At 36.1% G+C, this 23,595-nt stretch overlaps 5 protein-coding genes across 5 annotated transcripts in view; 2 read left to right on the plus strand and 3 right to left on the minus strand.

Moving 5' to 3' along the window:
- The window catches only part of LOC125209228 (mediator of RNA polymerase II transcription subunit 14-like), a 4,263-nt gene extending 2,069 nt beyond the window's left edge, over nucleotides 1–2,194 (plus strand). The window contains exons 3-4 of the mRNA XM_048108831.1: nucleotides 78–1,159; nucleotides 1,279–2,194. Coding sequence (XP_047964788.1) covers nucleotides 78–1,159; nucleotides 1,279–2,059 — 1,863 coding nt within the window. The 3' untranslated portion in view covers nucleotides 2,060–2,194. The remainder of the gene's footprint in view (nucleotides 1–77; nucleotides 1,160–1,278) is intronic.
- On the minus strand, nucleotides 1,198–3,094 carry LOC125213282. Its single transcript, XM_048113735.1, has 2 exons — nucleotides 2,538–3,094; nucleotides 1,198–2,411 (listed from the first exon to the last, which is right to left on the minus strand). Exons 1-2 carry the CDS (start codon nucleotides 3,057–3,059, stop codon nucleotides 2,244–2,246), a joined length of 690 nt encoding a protein of 229 aa, XP_047969692.1. The 5' UTR covers nucleotides 3,060–3,094; the 3' UTR covers nucleotides 1,198–2,243.
- A 2,359-nt stretch (nucleotides 3,095–5,453) lies between these two features.
- Nucleotides 5,454–8,312, plus strand: LOC125209229 (endo-1,4-beta-xylanase 5-like). The gene is given in 7 exon segments (XM_048108832.1): nucleotides 5,454–5,511; nucleotides 5,601–5,650; nucleotides 5,740–5,962; nucleotides 6,051–6,214; nucleotides 6,359–6,457; nucleotides 7,135–7,505; nucleotides 7,507–8,312. Coding segments are annotated over 7 exon segments (1,692 nt in total). The 3' UTR covers nucleotides 8,234–8,312.
- Nucleotides 8,313–9,010: 698 nt separating this feature from the next.
- Nucleotides 9,011–11,109, minus strand: LOC125210140 (probable indole-3-acetic acid-amido synthetase GH3.1). Its single transcript, XM_048109714.1, has 3 exons — nucleotides 10,769–11,109; nucleotides 10,593–10,694; nucleotides 9,011–10,482 (listed from the first exon to the last, which is right to left on the minus strand). Exons 1-3 carry the CDS (start codon nucleotides 11,047–11,049, stop codon nucleotides 9,153–9,155), a joined length of 1,713 nt encoding a protein of 570 aa, XP_047965671.1. The 5' UTR covers nucleotides 11,050–11,109; the 3' UTR covers nucleotides 9,011–9,152.
- Nucleotides 11,110–19,315: 8,206 nt separating this feature from the next.
- LOC125216213 (zinc finger protein 4-like) lies at nucleotides 19,316–21,618 on the minus strand. Its single transcript, XM_048117870.1, has one exon. It carries the CDS (start codon nucleotides 19,845–19,847, stop codon nucleotides 19,416–19,418), a length of 432 nt encoding a protein of 143 aa, XP_047973827.1. The 5' UTR covers nucleotides 19,848–21,618; the 3' UTR covers nucleotides 19,316–19,415.
- Nucleotides 21,619–23,595: the final 1,977 nt, after the last annotated feature.

A 23,595-nucleotide genomic window follows, 5' to 3' on the forward strand; every position in this document is an offset into this window, starting at 1 on the left:
CAATCAAGTAATTTTTCTTTTTTCCTCATGTTTTTTCCTATATGAGTACGTAAACATATGGGGTTTTTTTTGGATAGTTTCTTGAAGACTTCATCAATGGAGGTGAGGTTGCATCTCTTTTGGATTGCATTCGATTGACTGCTGGACCACTGCATGCTCTTGCTGCCGCTACAAGGCCTGCACGAGCTGCTCCTGTTTCCGGACTCCCTGGCATCACAGCTTCTCTTTCTTCCACTTTAAAGCAGACTGGATATGTGCCATCTCAGGGTCTGCCTAGCAATGTCAACACAAATGCTAGTCAAGCTTCATCTGGTCCTGTAGGTAATCCTGGTATAACCCCACAACCAGGCCCTATTGGAACTCACAATACAGCAGCTGTGTTGGCAGCGGCAGCAGCTGCAGCGGCGAGAGGCGGACCTGGAATTGTTCCCAGTTCATTGTTGCCCATTGATGTTTCTGTGGTACTAAGAGGCCCATATTGGATTAGGATTATATATCGCAAAAAATTTGCAGTTGACATGCGGTGCTTTGCTGGAGACCAAGTATGGTTGCAACCAGCTACCCCACCAAAAGTTGGTCAACCCATCGGAGGATCCCTTCCATGCCCGCAATTTCGACCTTTTATTATGGAGCATGTTGCTCAAGAATTGAATGGCATAGATTCTAATTTTCCAGCTGCTCAGCAAGCACTTGGATTGCCTAATCCAAACAGTGCCAATCCAGGTCCAACTCCAGCTCCACAGTTGTCAGCTGCTTCGGGGAATAGGACCAACCTCCCAAGTGCTGCTGCAGTATCTCGAGCAGGAAACGCGCTAGCTGCTTTGAACCGCATAGGTACTGCTCTTCCAGGAGCAACCAATTTACCCATGGGTAGTCCATTACGTAGACCACCTGGTTCTGGGGTCCCTGCTCATGTTAGAGGAGAACTGAATACTGCTATTATCGGACTTGGCGATGATGGTGGTTATGGGGGAGGGTGGGTCCCTCTTGTGGCACTTAAAAAGGTCCTTAGAGGCATTCTTAAGTATCTCGGAGTTCTCTGGCTATTCGCACAATTACCAGATCTTCTCAAGGAGATCCTTGGATCGATTTTGAAGGATAATGAAGGTGCTTTGTTGAATTTGGATCAGGAGCAGCCTGCCCTGCGCTTCTTCGTCGGGTAAGGCACTCGTACAAGAGCTCCTGCGTGCATTCAGAGAGAAAAAAAAGAACGGATTCCATTTTCTTCATTCTTGTATTGTTTGTACAGTTTCTGATGCAAGGAAATGTCTTTTGCAGAGGTTATGTGTTCGCAGTTAGTGTTCACAGAGTCCAGCTTCTTCTCCAAGTTCTCAGTGTGAAAAGGTTTCATCATTCTCAACAACAGCAACAAAACCCTGCCGCTGCCCAAGAGGAACTGACTCAGTCCGAAATAGGAGAGATATGCGACTACTTTAGCCGGCGTGTTGCATCAGAGCCGTACGACGCTTCTCGGGTTGCTTCATTCATTACTCTTCTGACTTTGCCAATCTCAGTCTTGAGAGAGTTTTTGAAACTCATAGCGTGGAAGAAAGGGTTAGGTCAAGGGCAAGGAGCCGAAGCCGCCCCCGCACAAAAATCCCGTATCGAGCTGTGCCTCGAGAATCACATGGGGTACAACAGAGAAGGGGTCTCTGATAGCTCATCAGCCTCCAAGAGCAATATCCACTATGACCGAGCCCATAACTCGGTCGACTTTGCATTGACCGTGGTTCTCGATCCCGCCCACATACCCCATCTGAATGCTGCTGGCGGTGCTGCCTGGTTGCCATACTGCGTCTCTGTCAGGCTAAGATACTCATTCGGTGAAAGCCCCGTGGTGTCCTTCCTCGGAATGGAGGGCAGCCACGGAGGGCGCGCCTGCTGGCTGCGCGGCGACGACTGGGACAAATGCAAGCAGAGAGTGATGAGAAACGTGGAAGCGAACGGATCATCAGCTGGTGATAGCAATCAGGGAAGGTTGAGAGTGGTGGCCGACAACGTGCAGCGAACGTTACACGCATGCCTTCAAGGGCTACGGGACGGCATTGGGATGACGTAACCGGAGGAGCTGCATTCTGTGGAAACTAGGAGAAGTATGATTTAATGTTTGTTCCACCTTGTACATAGGTTTTACTGAGAATGTTTTGTTATGATGAAAAAACAAGTTTTGAGTTAAGATGTGATTTGTTTGTAACTGAGAGTTTCATTCTTTATAATACAATTTGTAGTGTAGAAAAATGATTTTACTTTGGTTTGAATCTTGAACACCATTTGATCATTAGGTCTTGAAGATTGGCATCCATGCGAGTTCCAACACCACCCCAAACTAACATGTCACTCAAATCTCTTAGGCTTCCTCCTTCAACCTCGTACACTTGTTTGAACCCTAACCTTGTGTAAAATCTCACAAGCTGCAGGCCAAACTCGTTTCATTTTAATTAGTACTATCATATAAAATCATGAAGTTTAGTACTAGTACCAATTATTATTATAGCTTAGAAATATGAGAGGCAAATGATTATTAGGAGTACTCCTACCTTGGAATGATAGAGAGGAGTGTCGTTGATAGCAAGCAGCTCAGCTTTAGCACATCCACACTCATATCCAAACCTAATCGCCATAGCGCCAAGAAACAAACCGATCCCAAATATGGATTTGTTCATCCCAATCGTCTCCCTCTCAAGCTTGATCGAATCCATATGCAGAATTTTCCCCCCAAACCAAAACCTAATCACACCCTCCGCCCTCCCCAATTCCCTCCCGGATTTCAAGCTTTTCGCTGTAATCCTGAAAAAAGGCCCAAATCTTCGAAGCTGAAGATGGAGCTTCTGCAATCTGGATGATTCCACGATCTCCGCCATCGTGGGGACCTCAATTTCGAGATCAGATATGGTTTTCCTGGAGACTTGAGAATTGTTGGTTGCTGTGAGATTGGGGCTTTGTAGTGCGTTTGATTTGGATTTGAAATTGAAATTGAGATTTCTTAATGGCGTGTTGGAGTGCTGGATTTGTTTTCCCCGAACAAGGAGTGAAGAAAGTGGAAGCTTAGCGATCTCCATGAATGAGATAAATTTGTGAGAGCAGCAAATTAAGGTTTTACTTATCCCAACGCCAAACGTGGCACAACGCCAAACGTGGCACAACGCAAACCAGATATGTGCAGTCTCGTGTCTCGTCCCAACGATCCGCACTATCTATCTTATGACTGATTAAACTTTTTTATTAATAAGACCGAAATTAAATATGGTAAAGAGAACTATTGGAAATATTTTCATAGAATGAAATCCATTAATTATTAGTAGTGTATTGTGTAACGGGAGCGATCAATCAAGACACCGATTATCTAGCTTCTCTTATTTTAAGTCCTTAAAAGTGCCAACTTTCTTCCTAGTTTGGATCTCAAAATGAAAGTCAATCATAAGATTTCTTGTCTAAATTTAAATAAATAAATTTTTTAAAATATACCTCCATTTTTACTGTCAATGTTTCTGGCCCTGCACATCTCCATTTTCAGGTTTTCTCACACTATTTTATTTTTGTTTTTCAGAAAATGAAATCATGATTACAATTATTCTAGTTCATATGTTTTTTAACCTTTTTTTGTGGAGCAACAATACATTTTCCAAAGATAGCATCTCAAAGATGACCACAGCATCCAAAAGGTGTAACTTGGTCGATTTCTGATTAATCCCACAAATTTATAAACATGGTCAATAATATCACAATTTTAACATCTTTTAGTTATCCTACATGTCTGAATTTGTAGACGTGGTAATACATGGGTAAAAATTAAAGACGAGTAACTAAGATGGAGTTTAAATAGCGGAACATTTTGTCTACATAGTATAATATGTAATATGTTAGGTTGTGACATCCTACATAATTGATCATTTTTTTTAGAAATCAAAATTTGATAAAATTATGTGCAGGCGCGCAAGACAAGGGTACGACTAGAGGCGGTGAACCAACACAAGCGGCCTCTCGCCAATGCCACCTTCTCCATAAGACAGCGGTGATCCGCCTTCCCCTTTGGCTGTCCGATCAACGAAAACATTCTCCAACAAATTGGTTCTTCTCCAGATTCCGATACACTTCGAAAACGAGCTCAAATGGTACTCCACCCAGAAATCCTGCGCGGAGGACTACTCCACAGCCGACGCCATCGTGAACCTTGCCAAATCCCACGGCCACAACGTGCTCTGGGCGGGCTTACGTTACGCCCAGCCACCCTAGGATCAAAGACGCTTCTAGAAGATTCTACCAGACAGCAAACAAGATCGACGACGCCTTTTCTCAACGAACACAACACCATCGACTCCTCCTCGCCGGCCAATTACTTGAGGAAGATCGCGCAGAGCTATAAAGGTCCTTTGGGGATTGGATTCGAGGGCCATTTATAGTCTTCAAGTCTGCCTTACCTTAGATGTTATCGATACCTTTCACTATATAAAGTTAGGCATATAGTAGTCAATTTAATTTCATCCTATTAGCCACGTCTAAAATGTGACTTGAATAAGTTAATGGTAGGTAACATCTATTTACCAAAAATAATACTCCCTCTGTTCTAGATAATTTGGGACACTTTGACCCGGCACGAGTTTTAAGAAATCTAATGGAAAGTGAGTTGAAAAAGTTGGTGAGATGTGAGTCATACTTTTAAAGTATTAGCTTTATACTCCCTCCGTCCCCTGTACATTTTTCTATTTCAGTCCGTCCCCCATTAAGAGTCACACTTCCTACATACTATATTTGTCACACACAAAAAGTCAAAAAGGTCCCACATTCCACTACCTAACTCCATCTATTTTACACAATCAAACACTTCCTTAAAACCCGTGTCCGGTCAAAATGTGACTCCTAATCGAGGACGGAGGGAGTAATAAAATGTGAGTAGGAATGAGTTAGTGGAATATGAGATCCACTACCTAAAATGGTAAAAATGAAGTGGGACAAATTATGTGGGACGGTCCGAAATGAAATACTGGATCGAATTATCTGGGACGGAGGGAGTACCGTTAACTTTTTTTGTCCAATTTTTTGACATTTTAATACCCAAATTAAGTAAAATGACATAATTAATCACAGACGGAGAAAATAAAATTGATACGTAAGTCAAAGTAATATATTAAATTGCGGACGGAAAGAGCAAAAGTGATGGATAAGTCAAAGTAACACAATTAATCATAAACGAATAGAATAAAAATGATAGATAAATTTAATGGTGGACATCTAAAAAGAAATACTCCATATAAGACAATTAACCGAAATCTTGCTCAAACTAACATTCTTTGCACCAAAATTTGATCCTTCGCATGTGGAAAATATTCAAGTAACCAAAAGATCTAAATTGTGTAATCCACATATGATTTACTTAAAATATTACTGAAACGTTTATGTCTATATAAAGAGTCCGTACATGGCATTTACCATGAAACATTCGATTAGCGACAACGATGGCAAATCATTCAAATTATTGTTTCGTCGCCATTTTCATCCTAATTCAGGCTATTGGTAAAACTCATCCAACTCTATCTTCTCCTTTTGTAGAGGAGTTTGATATCATTGATAAACACAAAATTAAACTAATTAAGTCCATTCAGGTCTTCAAGTTAATGCTGTTGTGCCTTATGACCACAGTTACACACATGAGGCAAGTCTTTTATAAATTATACTACATGTATGACATAGAAAACAATTTATATGGTTAAAATAATTAATATGATTTCTTTATATTTTCAGTGTTTGGAGAAGCCTCTGAGCCCTCATTACAAAGGAGGTATAGTGGTGAATCCGGAATTCAACGAGGGATTGAAAGGATGGACGTCGTTTGGTGATGCAAAAATAAGGCATGAAGAAGCCAACGATGGCAACAAGTATATTGCTGCCACTGCTAGAAACCAAGCCCACCATAGTGTTTCCCAACAATTTGATTTTGACAAGGATAAGCTTTACACATTTTCTGGTAATTTTGATTAATTGATTTCTTAATAAAATGTTATAATTGTAAAGTTGTGATGGAAAGTGATTAAAATGGTTGATATTTTATGAAGCTTGGCTGCAAGTAAGCAAAGGCAGCTCTGATGTAGCAGCGGTTTTCAAGACAGCCAAGGGCTCGATAATCGCGGGCTGGGTGTCTGCGAAAGAGGGCTGCTGGTCCATGCTCAAGGGTGGCTTGGTTGTTGATACTTCTGGCCCTGCCCAACTCTATTTTCAGGTTCATTCATTTTCTTTTTTACTTGATAGTTATTTTTTTTTAGGAAATAATATAAATTTAAACATATGAAATTAATTAAAATTTGGTTGGATTACATATACTAGAGTAGTTGTTGATGGTCAAATTTTTCTTATTTAATGACAGAGCGAAAATCCAACAATAGATATTAGAGCAGACAGCGTGTCACTACAACCATTTACTCAAGAAGAATGGAAATTGCACCAAGATCTGAACATACAGAAGGTATATATAAAGAAATTTTAAAAGAATCAAGGTGATTTAGGGTTTCGTATCATGAAATTGAGGGTTTGGATTTGAAAATTGAGCTAGCAATTCATATCTACTATAGTACCACAAGAATGTTTGAAATTTAGAATTAGGTTTCTATTGCATATTCATCTAATTCAATTGTCTAAATTCTATCGCCAAAAGCAAATACTACTCCATACCTTCGCAATATTCATCTAATTCAACTGTCTAAATTCTATCCCCAAAAGCAAATATTGCTCCATATCTTTGCAATATAATAGTAATTTGTTTTCACTTTAAAAGTGTTTGAAAAAATTAGTGTAATATGAATATTATTTTTATAATTTTTGTATGAATCTAATAATTTAGTGAATGTTGTTCCATTTACCTAAAATATAAAAAAAAAATAAGAAGAAGAAAATGATGCTTTTGAGTGTGGAGACATGCATTACACATAAAAGCACATTAAATTCTACTATTATGTTTATTATGTTTGTTTGACTATATGATTTCCTTTTTATTATTTTTATCTGCCAATCACATTCAAATGCAACTCACATTTGAGTAATTTTTTCAATTTGCATTTATTAAAAAAAATGTACTTATAAAAGGACTTTTAATCGTGGACGAAGAAAGTATATACGAAACCATAATAAAATATAAATTTGCAGGTGCGGAAGACAAAGGTGAACTTCCAAGCGGTGGACCAACGCAACCGCCCCATCCGAAACGCCACCGTCTCAATGAGCCTCCGCCGATCCCACTTCCCGCTGGGCTGCGCCATCAACCAAAACATCCTCCAAAATGCGGCGTACCAGAAGTGGTTCACGTCCCGGTTCCGCTACACCGTCTTCGAGAACGAGCTCAAATGGTACTCCACCGAGCGCACCCGGGGCGCCGAGGACTACTCCGTCTCCGACGCCCTCATGCGTTTTGCCAAGTCCCACGGCATCTCCGTCCGGGGCCACAACATCCTCTGGGATGACCCCTCCCGCCAGCCCTCCTGGCTCCCCACCCTCTCCCCCAACGACCTCCGCGACGCGGCGCTACAGAGGGCAGCTGATCCACTGGGACGTCATGAATGAGAATCTCCACTTCGACTTCTTCGAGAGCAGGCTCGGCCAGGGCGCCTCCCTCAGTTACTATCTCCGAGCGCAGAGGCATGACCGTAAAACGGTGCCGTTTTTAAACGACTACAACACCATCGAGGAGTGCAGCGACGCGGCCTCCTCGCCCCGGAGGTATTTGGATAAGCTTCACGGGATCTGGAAGGGAGGGTTCAAGGGGAGCATAGGCATTGGCGTGCAGGGGCATTTCACATCTGCCAATTTGCCCTACATGAGGTCGGCCCTCGACATCCTGGCGACTGCCAAGGTTCCGATTTGGGTGACGGAGCTGGACGTGGGGCCCGGGCCGGATCAGGCGAGGGATTTGGAATGGGTCATGAGGGAGCTGCACTCGCATTGGGCGGTGAAGGGGATCGTGCTGTGGTCGGCGTGGGGCCCGCAGGGGTGCTACCGGATGTGCTTGACGGATAATGATTTTAGGAATTTGGCGACCGGTGAGGTGGTGGATAGGTTCATGAGGCAGTACAAGGAGGAGGCGAGTGGGATGACGGATGCGGAGGGATTCTTTGAGGCGTCGGTGTTTCACGGGGAGTATGAGGCTAAGGTTACTCACCCTAATGGAGAGGGATTTTCTAGTGTTGAAGCGATCAATTTGGTGCCGGAGAAAGCTTCACAAGTTTTTCGGTTTAACATTACTGTATAAATATATACGTTATGCAGGCATTATACTAATGATTAGGGGTAGTATGAATAGTTTGTATTAAAATTACCCCAATATAAAATTTTACTCCATTAGACTCAATACATGAACATGATAATTCATTGTGTAAAACTGCATTGATGGCTGAGTTTTCATTTTGAGAAACAATTCTAAAAATACCATACATATAAGAAAATAAATTTCAGTCCTGAAAAACAGTTCCAGATAAGAATGGAACAAATCCAAGCCAGAAAAAGTAATTTTAGATTGGATATTTTAGCCCAAAGGCATGGCCCGTTGTAAAGATTTTGAGTTTTGCTATGAAGTCATTACTTAAACTTCAACGGATGTAAAAAATACTGAAATCAGATCTAGCTAATTAGTTAAAATTTTAAATAAAGATGTTGGGATTGTTCATTTATAAATCTAGAATTCAGTTGCTTCCCGAAATCACTTTGTTATAAGGGGATTAGTCTCAAGTGCGTACAGAACATGATAAGGAAATCACATCCAAATATTCCTATATATACTAGACATGAAAAAATGATCTCCTTTTCAAATAAGGAAATCTAGCCAATTAGTACAGTACTTCCATATTCTTTTTACATGCAACCTTTTTCATGCCCTTAATTCACTTCTCTTTTTCTGTTTTTCTGCGCCAATATATATTTTTAATGAATTTCTAATTTGATCAATATCTCATAATTTTAATTTGGCGGCAATACCACCCTTAATTGATCAAATTACAATTTTGAACCACGTGGATCAAAAAAGAAGCAATTAAACGATAATGAAATACTCCATTAATCATTAATTAAGCATATAACGCAAGACAATTAGGAATATAATGGTAAAAAGTAAAAAACACAAACATAAGTAGCTCTTATTCTCAATTATCCATTCAAAGTTTCAAACCAACTCCTCAGAAGCGGCGCTCGGGGCTCCACCGCGGCGCCTCGGGGCTGAAATGGCTCGACACGACCCTCGCATCGAGCAGCTCCAGGATAGGAGCCGAGGTAACACACCTCGGCACCTTATACTGATTGATCGAAGCCCCTTTAGACAGTGCATAGTCCATCAACTCCTCAAACGTGCCACTCCTCAACAATCGAATCTCCAGCGCCCCGATCGACCCGTCCGCCGCCCTGCCCTGCCGGTACACCGCGTTCAGCTCCTCCTCCATTGCCAAGCAGCACCGCTCCATCACCCCCTCCTCGGGGGCCCCACCCCCCATCAGCTCCCAGTATATCACATAATGCCCCGGCACCGTCTTCGTCTCCGCGTAGCTCGTGTACTCCACCACGCTCGTCTTCGTTAGAATCTCCGACGCCTTCTCCACTGCTGCCTGCAGCTCCGCCTCGTCCGTCTTGTCGGCATCCACGCTCAGAAGCACGTTCTTCCGCCGCACGAATCGGAATTGCGGCGCCGAGTTGTGGTAACCCGTCACCCGGAGAATGTCGCCGACGCGGTAACGGCACAGCCCTGAGTAGGTCGTCACCAAAATCTCGTACTCCTTCCCCACCTCAACGGCGGCGAGCTCAACGAGCTCGCCACCGCCGATCGGCAAAAACTCGAAATAGCCCATGTTTGGCATGATTGTGTAAGACACCTCCGACGGGTCGCACATTGGCTTCAAATTCAACCCGAAATAGCATTCTGACGACGCGTACATGGTGCACGCCTTCGGCAGCCCGCCGCTGTAGTAATCCAGCGTCCGAATGTACTGAGCCATGGCGCCGGTGACGATGACATCGAGATACTTCACATTAGGCCAAATCCTGGTCACAATCCCCTCCCACGTGTCCTTTTCACACTCACGTGTGATGAAATCCGCGAGGTCCGGGTCGGGCCGCATGATCCGGGCCAGGCATTCGCGGAGGGGCGGGTCGGTGAATTTGGGGCTGACCGACCCGGTTCGGATGTCGTGGGAGAGGTGCTTCCAGTTGAGGCGGAGGAAGGTGATGGCGCGGCTGAGGCCGGAGGCGAAGACAGCCCCGAGGCGGAGGACGTGGAGGCGGTCGTAGAGGCCGCAGAGCATCTGGGCGTACATGCTCTGGGAGTTGTCCTCGCAGAGGATGGCTTCGTTGGGGCTGGTGTAGACGTTGAACGGGTCGGCGGGTCGGTTTTTGAAGAGGTCGCTTTTGTAATAGCTGGTGAGCACGGGTCGGGCTAGTAGCCCGCTCGGTGTCTTGGTCTCGGCCTTTATGAAATAGAAGTTGAGCGCCTTGCCTTTATCCAATCCTTTCACATATCTGTTCCATCAATACTACTTATCTCATTTCTACTCATTTTACTATAAATCCAAAATTTGCCCCAACTTTTTCAATTCATTTTTAAAAAATTAGTATATGCTCCTACTTACTGGTCCATAACAGGCATGAGTAGACTATATAGAAGCTGACGGCGATCCCATTCTTCCTTGATGCTAGGCATCAGTTTTCTTTCACCAGCTGATGTTCCAGAGCTGCCAAAAAAAGAATAATGAACCAAAACCAAACATAAAAACTTCAAAACAGAAAATAATGCATGAATGCCAACCTGGTGAGGAATTCAGAGATGGGGCGAGCGGATAAGATCGGGGAGCGATCGCCGTTGGCGATCCTCTGGATCAACGGTTGGATATCTTCGTAGGTCATCATCGGGATTTTTGACTTGAACGTCTCCCGATCGGTGGCGCCGCCGAGATCGAAACCCTTGAGATACTCCGTTTCCGAATTTTGAGCCAGGATTTCTGCGAGCACGCGCTGCTGCACGGCGTCTGCGTTTCGCGTCATCTGTTCGATCAACTGAAGAGCCGTTGCAGTTGAGTTAGCTGCCATTGAATTAGTTCAGAGCTTTTTTGGAGGAGAGTATGTATATTGTATGCAGTATGAATGAGAGAGAGAGAGGTAGTGAGATTGGGATAAGGGAATTCGTGTCTATTTATATAAAAAATATTGGGAGCAGAATTATGGCGTGACGTCAGGCTATGCGTGTGGTGGGATAGGGTGACGTAAGCGTTGTGGAGTCGTGTAGGGGGAAGAGTGTACATGCCGAGCCCGCTCTGTACAAGCTAAAGGGGACAGGTGGGGTCCAATCTGCCACGTCATGCCAATCCTGTGCGGTTTTTATTCATGTTTATTCGTCAAAAGGGGAAGTCAAAGAAAATAAAAGTCAATTTTATAGTCAGGTGTAAAACAGGATCAACATTATTAAAAGAGTTGAATTTAAATAAAATTTTGTAACAAGTGGATTCAACTCTAAAAGATACTATAAAAATAGCCTAGAATAAATGGCTCCAAGGTTAATATATATTATGAATATATTCGTAAATCGTGAACTCACCCAAGGATGTTGAAGATGTGAGTTGGTAATAAGATTGTATTCCGTCAAATATATTATTCATTCTCATTTAAAGCATATTGTATTTGTCGACCATAATCACTCTATATGGAATACTAATCTATTATGGTAAAATTTATTTATTTAAATCTATTCAATGCGCCTCAACTCTAAAATTTTACCTACTACCCTAGATTATTTTTAATTACTATACCTCTGTCCCTGAAAATTTGATACATATTACCATTTTGGTCCGTCCCTGAAAATTTGATACACTTCACTTTTATCATTTTTGGTAGTGGACCCCATATTCCACTAACTCATTTCTACTCATATTTTATTATAAAACTAATACTTTAAAAGTAGGACCCACATCCCACCAACTTTTTCAACTCACTCATTCCATTACATTTCTTAAAACCCGTGTCGGGTCAAAGTGTAGCAAATTTTGGGGGACGAAGGTAGTATATTTTAGCTAAAACGCTGACTACTATATCAAAAATAGTGACATGCAGTCTGGCTCAGACAATTACTGTACGACCATTATCATGTCCTATATCCCAAATAATTTTAAAACAATTGGTGGTTAACATGGAGTATATGATAGTAGTGGTGTTCAATAATATTTGTGTAGACCGGTTGATATCTTTCAAGATACATTATTGGTGGCCAAGATACATATGTACTTGGAGGTAAAAGTATGAAATTATTGGTGGCCAAGATACATTACTTTTATATTAATTTATATTCAGATTAATAGCTATATATGTACTTGGGCGGAATTTAATTAATCTCAATTTTTAAGTGCTATATATGGATGCAGTCATAATTTTATCATAGATTTTTGCTTGATTTGAACCAAATCAATCGAATGATCACCTTGATTTGGTTCAGTTATAGTAGTTCAATTGTAACCAAATAGATAAGGTTTCAAAATAAATCACAAAAACTCTTAAATAATAACGTGTTCAGCTTGTTTATAAATAGACACGGTTTCAAAATAATCACAAAAAATCTTAAATATTAACGTCTTCTGCTTATTTATATTTTTCCTAGAATTGTTTAACTTAATTTGTAAAACTGATGCGTAGATAATGCAAAAAAATAGGAATAACAACTTAATTTGAATATTGAAAGCGACGTTTGCACTAGGAAAATACCAGAAGCTTAGCTTAATATTGAAAGCGATGTTGCATTAGAAAATTACTCAAAATTCAAAGTAAATTAGGCATATTTTACAAAGGCATCAATGTATGATTATGCACGTAATTAATTAGCAATTTCTTGCTCAGACCAAACACTTATTTTGAGGAACAGTAACTGTGGACTTCTCTTATCTAAGTTCTAGTCTATCAGAAATTTAAACTAGACAATTATGAGTTTTATTTTTGCACGTTTTCTCCGAGTTTTATATTCATACGGATAATCGCCACAAAGACTATAACAATATTTTGGATAGGATAAGGGGTGTTTCATCTTATTGTGGTATGGTATTATATAGTCTATGGGAGTAAATATTTCTCGAGATATATATATGGATAATTGGACATTTGTAGACATTGTAATAAAAGATAATATTCATTTCAATCACGAACTTTGGTCAAACATCTAGTTAGTACCGCAATGTTTAAAAATAATGAAATTTCAATTATTTTCAGTTGTCCTATTTTATTTAAAATGAAGTCTTTTGACTCGAAACGATATCCTTTCAATAAAATAAATATTACTATTTCTTTTGTTTTCTTATCCAAATTAAATAATGTCGTTTAAACATCATCAAATACCTCGTATTATTCATGGATAAAGTAATTGTGAAAGACTAAAACTTAGTGATTTAATATTAAATTTTCAAATATTATGCTGATCAGATTTTGAACAAAATTCATAGCTGTTATCTTCGTAATGAAATACGGTGAGGAAAAAAATCAAAAATTTACACATTAACAAAGACGTTTTTTGAAAAAACAAAATCAAATACAAAGGTTTATCATACTAAAATAACAATAATTTGTGCGGTACACCATATTGATCATATGCTATAATTATAAATCACATGTTTAATCAAGTGTTGTGGAATCAACCCAAGGGAGGTGGTCGAGTGATATAAAACTCGTTCATTTAGCCAAGTGGTCAGAGGATTGATCTATGTCTTTGGGTATGGAACAACTTTAAATCCTTGGGTCAGTTGTCTTATCCTTCGAGGTGCCTATAAATTAGCACGAGAAATAATTAATGGATCTGCCGATACGTCCCTTTCGTTAAACGAAAAAACAAATAAAGTGTTGTGTACTCCATCAATCTTAAATCGCTTAGACTCGTGTTATTTTGAGGAGATGCTTGTGTGTATCCCACCAGAATTTTCCACACCAATTATTGAAGTGTTGCTTCACTCATTCTCATTTTTCCAATTCTTTCCATAATATAACTATAATATTTTTTGATGGTAGACTATTTGCTCGGACATATATAGGAAACAAGTGGGGTATATTTCACAGATGCTGCTTTTGCTATAAAACAAGACATTCATTCATTGCAGATGCAGAGTATTGCATGATCAGTCATTTTCTTCTTTCAAAAGTCCATAATATAAAAAAATTATGCCTAGCTATATACTGTATATATATACTATACTGCATGTTTATTTATTTTTTTAATAATTAATCGGATATTCAATTAATGTAACATATCTTGTGACTCTGGAACAGCTTTGTAAGATGTCGCGTGTAAATTCAGAAACATGTAAACACGCGTGAAAAGGATCTAAATATATATATTTCGATACTAACGAGATTAATGATTCGCATAAGAAAAAGAAAGATCATATACATGTTTAATTAATTGAAAAAATATTATCGTACACAATTAATTAAATTTGTTCCTTTAAAAAAGAAGGCAGATTTGTTCAAATAAAATCAGATTCATTTGTTAACTTTTATTACCTACTGTAATACTGTTAAAAGATCATATCAGCGATTAACTAGTAGGCGTATTAATGTAATTTATAATTAGAATATCAAATTAACTGTGGGTAATCCAATTTTTACTTTAATTAATTAATTTCAAGAATTTAAACAATGTAATTTTCTTATATAAATTATACTATAATTTTTAGAGTTTCAATAAGTTAATTTTAATCTATAAATATTGCAATTTGAATAAATATATGAAACTGAATATAAATAAATAATTGTGGTTAAAATTCAAAATATTTACAAGAATGTGTGAAACGTAAACTTTTATCACAAAATTCGGGACTAAATTCCATAGTGTGCAACAAATAATAATAATAATAAATTGTAGTACTACGTGTTTACGAATAGTGTAAATAGTTTTCATCCATCATGATGAGTCCTTATACGCATTAGGTCACTTCGCTAAGAATTAAACTAAGATTAAACCGTGATTTACTTCCTTAAGGGTAAAGCCTTTTTGGGATAGGAAATCACTTTTGGAGTACAATAATATCTAACAAAATATAAAAAGTAGAATTTGCAAAAATAAAATCAAACAAAGTGTAAAAAGTGGGATTTGCAAAAAGAAATATCGTGTGGTGTTAGAATTATTGGAACATCAATCATTTTTGGTAGAAGGCAGTATCTATCACCAATTGAAACCGACAAACAAGTGTCGAAGTCGTTACATGCATGTACAAATAATTTCGAGGACAAATTGAGCACGAGTGGGTCTATCTTATTTCCTAAGGTAGTTGCACTTTTTTTTTTCTTTTATCGATTTGTTCCGTCAATTTAATCACAGAATTGATTGGTCGAACAACGTAGAATTTAATTTTAATTTCTCAAAAGGCGATTCGTACTGTACTGTTATAACTTATAAGAAAAGAACCAAACGTGTAGTATTAATTATGATAGCAAATTCGAATTTTGGTTGTCTCATATTTTTAGTTTTTATTTATTGGTTAATAAATTGAGACCGACCAAACCCGGGTTCTGTATTTGTCACGTGGGCTAAGGCCCATATATAAGTGAATGGGTTGACAATAGATGGCGTGTATTTCCTTTATTTTCATTGGTTGAGTTTGATTACAACTCATTATTAATGTTAATTACTAATAAATTAAAAAAATACAATTTGATTCATTTAAGTCAATATAGATGTGACAACCTCATCATTTCAAATTTTAGAATTCATGGTTCATGATTCAAGTTGTTGAATTTTGATGTGTATTGTTGTATTGATGCTTATGCGAATTTTGTCTCCGCATACTAATTTCATGAAATTAGTGATTACAAATTAATGATCCCACATGATATCAGTATATATGGAGGAGCCGATTTTTTAATTTTTTTTATACTTTAAATTGAGAATTTGAGCTTTAGAATTGGGATCTAGAACGAATAAAAATTTAATCGTTCGAACTTATTAGTACGTAATATGTTTAACCCATTATAAAGACCAATATAGAGGGACTAAATAAATGAAAATTTTAATTTATCATTTGGATGCCAGATTAACAGAGAGAGATAGACTAAATAAATAAATGTAGTATTTGTTTAATTAGAATGTACTGGGCTTACATTACATTCATTCTGGGCTTGGACCTAAAAAGGGCCGCTGAAAAAATTAAACTCTTTTTTTCAGATATCGACACTCTTATTTGTATACAGAGACGATTCTCAATATGGGTTTGTTAATTACCACTATTTCGTCTAAATTAAAACAAATAAAAATATAAATTTGGATAAGATAAATAATAAATTAAAATAATCTATTTATAAGATCAATATTCACAACATAGCCCCAACCCCATATTCAACTTCAAATTTAGCCACAGCTCCAACTTTTAGCACTCACGTCAATATTTCATTCAACCACAAGTAACCATAATTTCACCTAAATTCAGTTACTCAGGTCCTACTCAAAATGTCTATATTCTTTAATGATCCGAGATTTTAAAAAGAGTTGTTAGATAAAGAAAGTAGAGAGAGAAAAAATGTAGTTAAATATTTTTAATAAAGAAAGACGAGAGAGCCAGGGATTTATTTCCAAAAATAGAAAATGAACATCTTGAATAGTATACAAATTAAAAAGAAAGGTGGACATCTTGAGTAAGATGGAAATAGTACAACTCAATTTTTAATTTCACTAATATCACGCTTGTGCTATGCACAGATAATATATTTTTAAAACATTAATTTTCAATTTAAAATTAATTAAATATAATTAGAATCAATATAAATAATAAACTATATAAGTAACAAAATTAGATCTTACCATTTATAGCCTCCAATCTCAAATGCATTGCTCCGAAGTTCTCTTTTGTTAATTTGTCAAAACTTTTCAATTTTCTATGCATGCTTTCCATATATGTTAGATGGTTTAGGACTTGAAACATTTAACTGACCAAATGAACAGTGACTAATGATAATAAAACTGCAGTGTTCAGTTATTCACCAGTATTAAGATGAAAATGTGAATTAAATAAGCATCCCTCTTTTTGAAGGATCCTGAAACTATTTCTACTTCAGAAACATATCAACAGATTGTGGACACCACCTGTTAAGATATCAACAAAATATAAATGACACACCTCCATCATTGCCGTAATCACTATCCCAATAAGGAGGCGAAGTTGATGGAGTTCCATTCTCAACCTGGCCCAACGACCTCCATTCTATCAATACTTCTTCATACTGGCATTTATGCTGCTCACTCAAATCTCCTTCAAACGACCTCCCATCCATCAGTGATTGATTTCTCCAAATTTGCGTAAATTTGAATTGATTTTTGATATTTTTCTTACTCCTTTTCAATTTCAGAGTTTCTCTTCTATCCTTCTTCCCATAAGTTTCGATATTCAAAAAAGAATACTACCAAGGTATCAAAGCAAATAAGAAATCATTTTCTAAGTTTAAAAAGTGCTCAGAATGAATGTCAGGAAATAAGATAGTAATCACGATTAAAAGATCTTCCGGATGCATAGGGAACACAAATAAGTTCATAATTGAGCTCATGAGAAGAAAACAGTGAATGATCCAAATTAATAATGCACAGTACTCACTACTCAACAATGATAATAAGCTGTATGAGTAAATCGAACCCTTTGATTTTGCAACATAAAGAACTGAATGATCAAACATAGTGGTAACTCCACAACTCATTGAGCAATTGCTCTAAAAAGATTGATCTCAAGCAGGCACTTCAAACTGAACTTCGTCAAGATAAAATCAAATTCCAAATTAACACATCAATTAACTCCCTATTAACTTTAAATAACTCTCCACTAACTTCAAATAATTACCCACTAATATAACCACCAAGAAACCGTATAATATAGCAGATTAATATTTACTATTACTACATTTCATTCAAAAGAAAAAAACAGTTTTATTAAAATAATAATATACTATATTTTAAAAGAATATTTCCCTAAATACCCCCAAAACTCCCATTTTATATATTTTATAGATTTCATCAGTTTTATTATTCTTTAATTTTATATGTTTATTTAACTTATGAAAAGCTAAATAAATAAATATAGATTCGGAAGTTACTCGGTAAATATTCGAATTTATGACTCAAAATATTAAATTATTAAATTGAAAATTAGAAACTACACATAAAGATACAGATTATGAAAAATTAAAATTAAGATAGTACAATATAGAGAGACCTCACCTCACCTTTATATTAGAAAAAGATTATAAATACTATTGCAATGAAGAGCTTTGGTACTTGAAGGTAAGAACTTATGTTCCATCAAAAGAAAGAAAAAAAAGGTGAGGAATAAAAGTTGTGTTGGTAAAAGAGGGAAAATGAATAGGTTGTTTCCTATTTGGAGTTATAGGAAAGTAGCCATTAATGGTGGGATAAGAGCCAGTTGGGCCCCATTAATGTAATAAGGGGTTTATCTTTAATCTTTATAATGTTATTTTTGAAACATGTTAATCTTTTTGAGCTCAATAGTTTTTTGCTTTTTTCGTAAATCGCCTTATTTAAGTTCTTTTATATTATTCGATACCAATATTATAAAAAAATGATCGCTTCTCATGAGCAGCAGCGTTATTCCTTTTCAATAGTGTGTTGAGGTTGTATTTTTTTTTCGAATTTGTATATATAATTCGGCTGGGTAATATTAAGAGAATTTAAAATAAAATTATGTTAATTTCAAGCATACTCCTATTCTATAACAATTAAATTATCTACAAAGCAAAAATAAAATTAATCAATAATAATAATGCTTGGACCACCCTGTATGCTGAGAAGACGACAAAGTGTAGTTGCCCCATTATGTGTTATATATTGTTCCTCAAAATGCACATGTAATAATTTAAATGTTAAATTAAGAAGAGTTGAAGACTTGAAATTCGAAAATGCAAACATGTGAAAGATTAAATAAAATAGATTGTGATTAATATTGAATGTCACTCTCAACATAACACTCATTTCTTATGAATTATGCATGATTCCGAATTTGTGCTACAAAATAAATAAGTAAATTAGTACATGACCCAAATCAAATTCTATCACTAACTAAGCTGAGTGTGAATTGGATAATTTAATGTGATGTGTGGAACCCTCAAATCCAGCCATTTCATTGTCGTTTTCGTTCACAACTTTTTTTCTTGACTTTCCATCATTTTCAGACTCGCAACTTCTAGTTTCTTAAGTAATATCCATAACCTCAAATTGCTGGTTGTGATGATTTCAAACAAAGAGGGATCAATTTCAACCAAGAGGATGAGTATTACATTGTTAATTAGGGCACTGATCCTATAAAGGAAAAAGAATGTGCAACATCTACAATTCTGAAGTATTTCAATAGATTAAACATATTGAAAGAGTACACGTTACATCACTCAAATACTACAAGTAATCTTAATTCTTACTCCAACATAAAATAATTTCAAAGTTTAAGATTTAAATCAAGAACATCCTCCTCCTCCTCCTTCGCCTGTTGACGTCCGAATCTGAAACTCCCCGGCCAAACTGCATGATCCGCTGCTTCGTACAAGACATGGCCTCCCACTCCATAGCCCGGCCTTCCCTCCTCAGCCCGGCCTGATACAGGCGGCTTGTGAATCTGAGAGTGAGCTTGCACACCAAGTGATCTTGCCATCACAATCCTTCCTGTCTGATAATGTCTGACAAGACCTCTCTCCCTCTTGTGAGCATTCTGGTGCCCTCCCAACGCCTGCGAGCTGTAGAATTTTCGCCTGCAGAAGTTGCACGGGAACGTCTTCCTTGCTTCTGTTGGAGGTGCAGGAGGAGGACTAGTAGTGCTAGTCCCACTCAAATTTAGCCACCCTCCTTCATCTTGCTTTTGTGCTTCTTCCATCTTTGAAGTATTAAGTACTAATAATTTAGGGTTTTTGTTGAATGAGAGCAACTACATTGGGCTATAGGGTGTTATATACTTATATATATATAGTTTTGTTAACTATGTGAGTATGTGTTAATGAGTTTATGTATGTATGCTGTTGAGATTGAGATTCCCCACTAATACTCTATCTACATCAACTTCCATTGGAGCTCTTTGGAAAAGCTAAAGGTTGACTATCAATGGACATTTAATTGGATCCATTTCTAGTCATGTCATACTCACTACTTTATCTATATATTGCCTGCCATCATATATTCTTGCCTACTACCTGTTTTTGTGCCATCTTTAATAATTGGGGGATTATGTGTCTAATTAATTCATAAAACTTATCTGCAAGCTTCTGAGCCAGTAGATATCATGTTTTATTCTAGAGGAATGATGGAACCAAAATAATAGTAATATTAATTATTTCCGGATGTAGCGTAAATTGGAGGTAGTACGGTCGAAAGAGTATGACTCGTATTCATTCTTTTGATCGGTTATCCACTGCAGTTGAATTATTTTCTTTTACGATAAAAACACAATACATTTAATTGTTTCCGGATATAGTGTAAATTGGAGGAGGTAGTGGTGAAAGCAGTTGACTCGTATTCATTTTCTTGGTTGTCCGCATAGTTGACTTATTTTTCTTTTACGGTACAAATCAATATGTTTACTTTGTTCTTTTTTCTAATTTAGCCTCTCTTCAATTGGTATTTATCTTTTGTTCATTTATCTACTTTATTCTTCTTCAATTAACCCATTAAATACATAGTATTTCTTAATTTTAGTGTTTAAATAAAATGCATCAACTCCAGTTCAACGTTTTAATTGTTTCACTGTTAATTGTTATGGTTGTTGTATAAGAAACAAAAGTGTTACTGAGAATTAGGTAAAGTAACAAAATATTTATGGAGCATTTAAACCAGTTTTCTTTAATTAGATCTGTGCTGGAAACATGAGAATCTATGTGGGGCGCGCCTATTGTTGGCAGTATATGTAATTAATTAGTTTTCGTGTTAATAATTGTTGTGTTGAGATAGTACTGTACTTGCAACCTGAGAAGAAATTTTAAAGTTTTTTTCAAAAATATCAATAATAGTTCATCATTTCCTCGTGATGACTCAAACCTCGGATGAGTAAATGAGAGATAATATTAGTGATGACTCAACCTTGGTTGGACACTACTTTAGTTTGAAGGTTTCACTAGCAAGTAGCAACTATCATTTGGCCTACATCTTGGATGAGTAAATGAGAGATAATATTAGTCATTCTAATTCTTAATCGAATATGCAAAATTCAAGAAGCTTGATAATGATTATATTTTTCACTTACACGGATATAAATTTTGACAAAAGTATCATCAGATCTTTACAAATTATTGCAAGATTATCTGTATAAAATTAGTTATTTACAGAATACATCTTGTGCTCTAGACAAACGACGTTCCTATGTTTGATGATTAGACTTTACTTTTCTGTTTTGAACACCAAGAGTTGTCTGATTTTAAGCCATAAATGGAAACACTTGGGAATTCCACTAGGTCAAGACCACAACTTCGAAGTCAGATTTCCACATCATTGCTTTATGCATTGTCCTAACTACTATACTAATATTCAATTTCATTCATCTCTTTCAACTCATATCCATACAAACATAGCTTTAATACTATAAGGAGTGAACTACACAAATGGTATCTGATCTTTCACTTTCGCACATAAATGCTACCTGATCTTTATTTTATATCGTTTTTAGTACCCAGTGACAAAAATAACCCTAGGTACCAAATATGTGAATTTTTTTTCATGGAGGATATTTTTGGAAATTTCAATTAAATGGTACCAAATATGTGATTATTTTTTCTTCCTTTCTTATTTCTCTTTTCTTATTTAGTTCCTTATTCTTTATTTTTTCTCATTTTCTTTTTTCTTTTTAGTATTTTATCTTCCTTTCTTTTTTTCTTTTTTTCTCCTTAATTTATGTTTCTTCTTCCTTTTTATTTCTTTTTTCTTCTTTTTCTTCTTTCTTTTTAGTGTTTTATACATACATCTTATTGCATTATATACATAAAAAACAAAATACCTAATTAAATTAATTATTTAAAGTAATTAAATTAATTAAATATTTTTTATTAGATTATTTTATACTCATTTTAAGGTTGAAACACCTAACTAATAATTTTCAACTTTTATATCATTACAGTTCACAATGTTAAATTTTTATTAGGGCTATATTGATTAGTTAATAATATAATAATAGCATTATTATTATTATTATTATTATTATTATTATTACATAATATTATGTGATTCATAATTTATATAATTATACTACAATTATTTAATAATTACTATTAGTTTATAGTATTATAATAATATTATTATTATAATAATTAAATATAATTATAACTATAATTATATTTAAGTTAATTTGAATGATATTAAAAATGAATTAATTATTAATTTATAACATCAAAATAATAATATTAATATTAATTAATAATAATAGTATAAAGAATTAGGAGAATGAAAGAAGATATTATAATATCACTTTTGGTACTAATTTTATGGATGCCCAAAATACCCTCTATGACATAAATGGAAAAATATATTTGTTTAAAGGGCTTTTTGGGAAGAAAATTGCATCAGGTACCAAAAATGTGATTTATAGATACCAAAAACGATATAAAATAAAGATCAAGTACCATTTACGTGCGAAAGTGAAAGACCAGGTACCATTTATGTAGTTCACTCTACCATAAATACCGTGTATAAATAAAATGCTAGTAGAAAGAAACTCATGTAAATGTAATGTTGCAATAATTTTATAATAATATAAATACGGTTCATCATTTAGCCTCATTGACTCTAAGACCATGTTTATCGGTGGGGTGGTCGGCCTCTACCTCATTTTGCAATTAAAAAAAAAAAAGAAGAATTGAAATGGTGGTTGGTCTCTCTCCTCGGCCAAGGTCTGTTGGTTGCCAACCATCAACTAGGCGGTCTCCCAAATATGTTATGAATCATCCAATGAAATTGTGCCACATGGCACAATTTCATTGGTTGATATTATTATTTTTTTAAATTGATTTATCTTTTATATGTTGTATTAAAAAATTATAAAAATTATACCAAAATTTATAATTTTTCGTCCTCTACAAATAGAGACCACATTTGCTATAGTTTTGCATAAAAGAAATCTTATCTTTTCTCTTCATATAATCCTTCTTTCTTTTGTACTATAATTTATTATTTATTAGTTCTATTTGTTGTTCATCTTGGATGATGATGAGAATAACATATTCTCTTACTCTCAAAATATTTATTCGACCCAAAATTTCATTTCTTCCCAAATTTTCAATCGTTCCCAAGATTATTTCCCGAACTTCAATGTTTTTATAATTTTTAGTTTATCATTTATTATGTTCTTTTATAATTTTTATTATTCGATAATAAACGTTTCATATAATAATACTATTGTTAAAAAATAATATATAATGGAATGGTTGGGTGGTCATTGATAAACCATGAATATATATTTGGTTGGGTTGGATGAATATTAATGATGTGGAAGATGATGTGGAGGAGATAGAAATGAATTAAATATTGAAAAAGTGGATGGTTGGGTTGAATTGGGTTGAATGGTTGCTGATGAACATGGTCTAACCCTCAATCTAATCTATTGGATAGAGTATAAATACGGTTCTTCACCTCTCCCTCTCTCT

This window comes from Salvia hispanica, chromosome 3 (genome assembly GCF_023119035.1).
Source record: "Salvia hispanica cultivar TCC Black 2014 chromosome 3, UniMelb_Shisp_WGS_1.0, whole genome shotgun sequence".
Classification (NCBI taxonomy): domain Eukaryota; kingdom Viridiplantae; phylum Streptophyta; class Magnoliopsida; order Lamiales; family Lamiaceae; genus Salvia; species Salvia hispanica.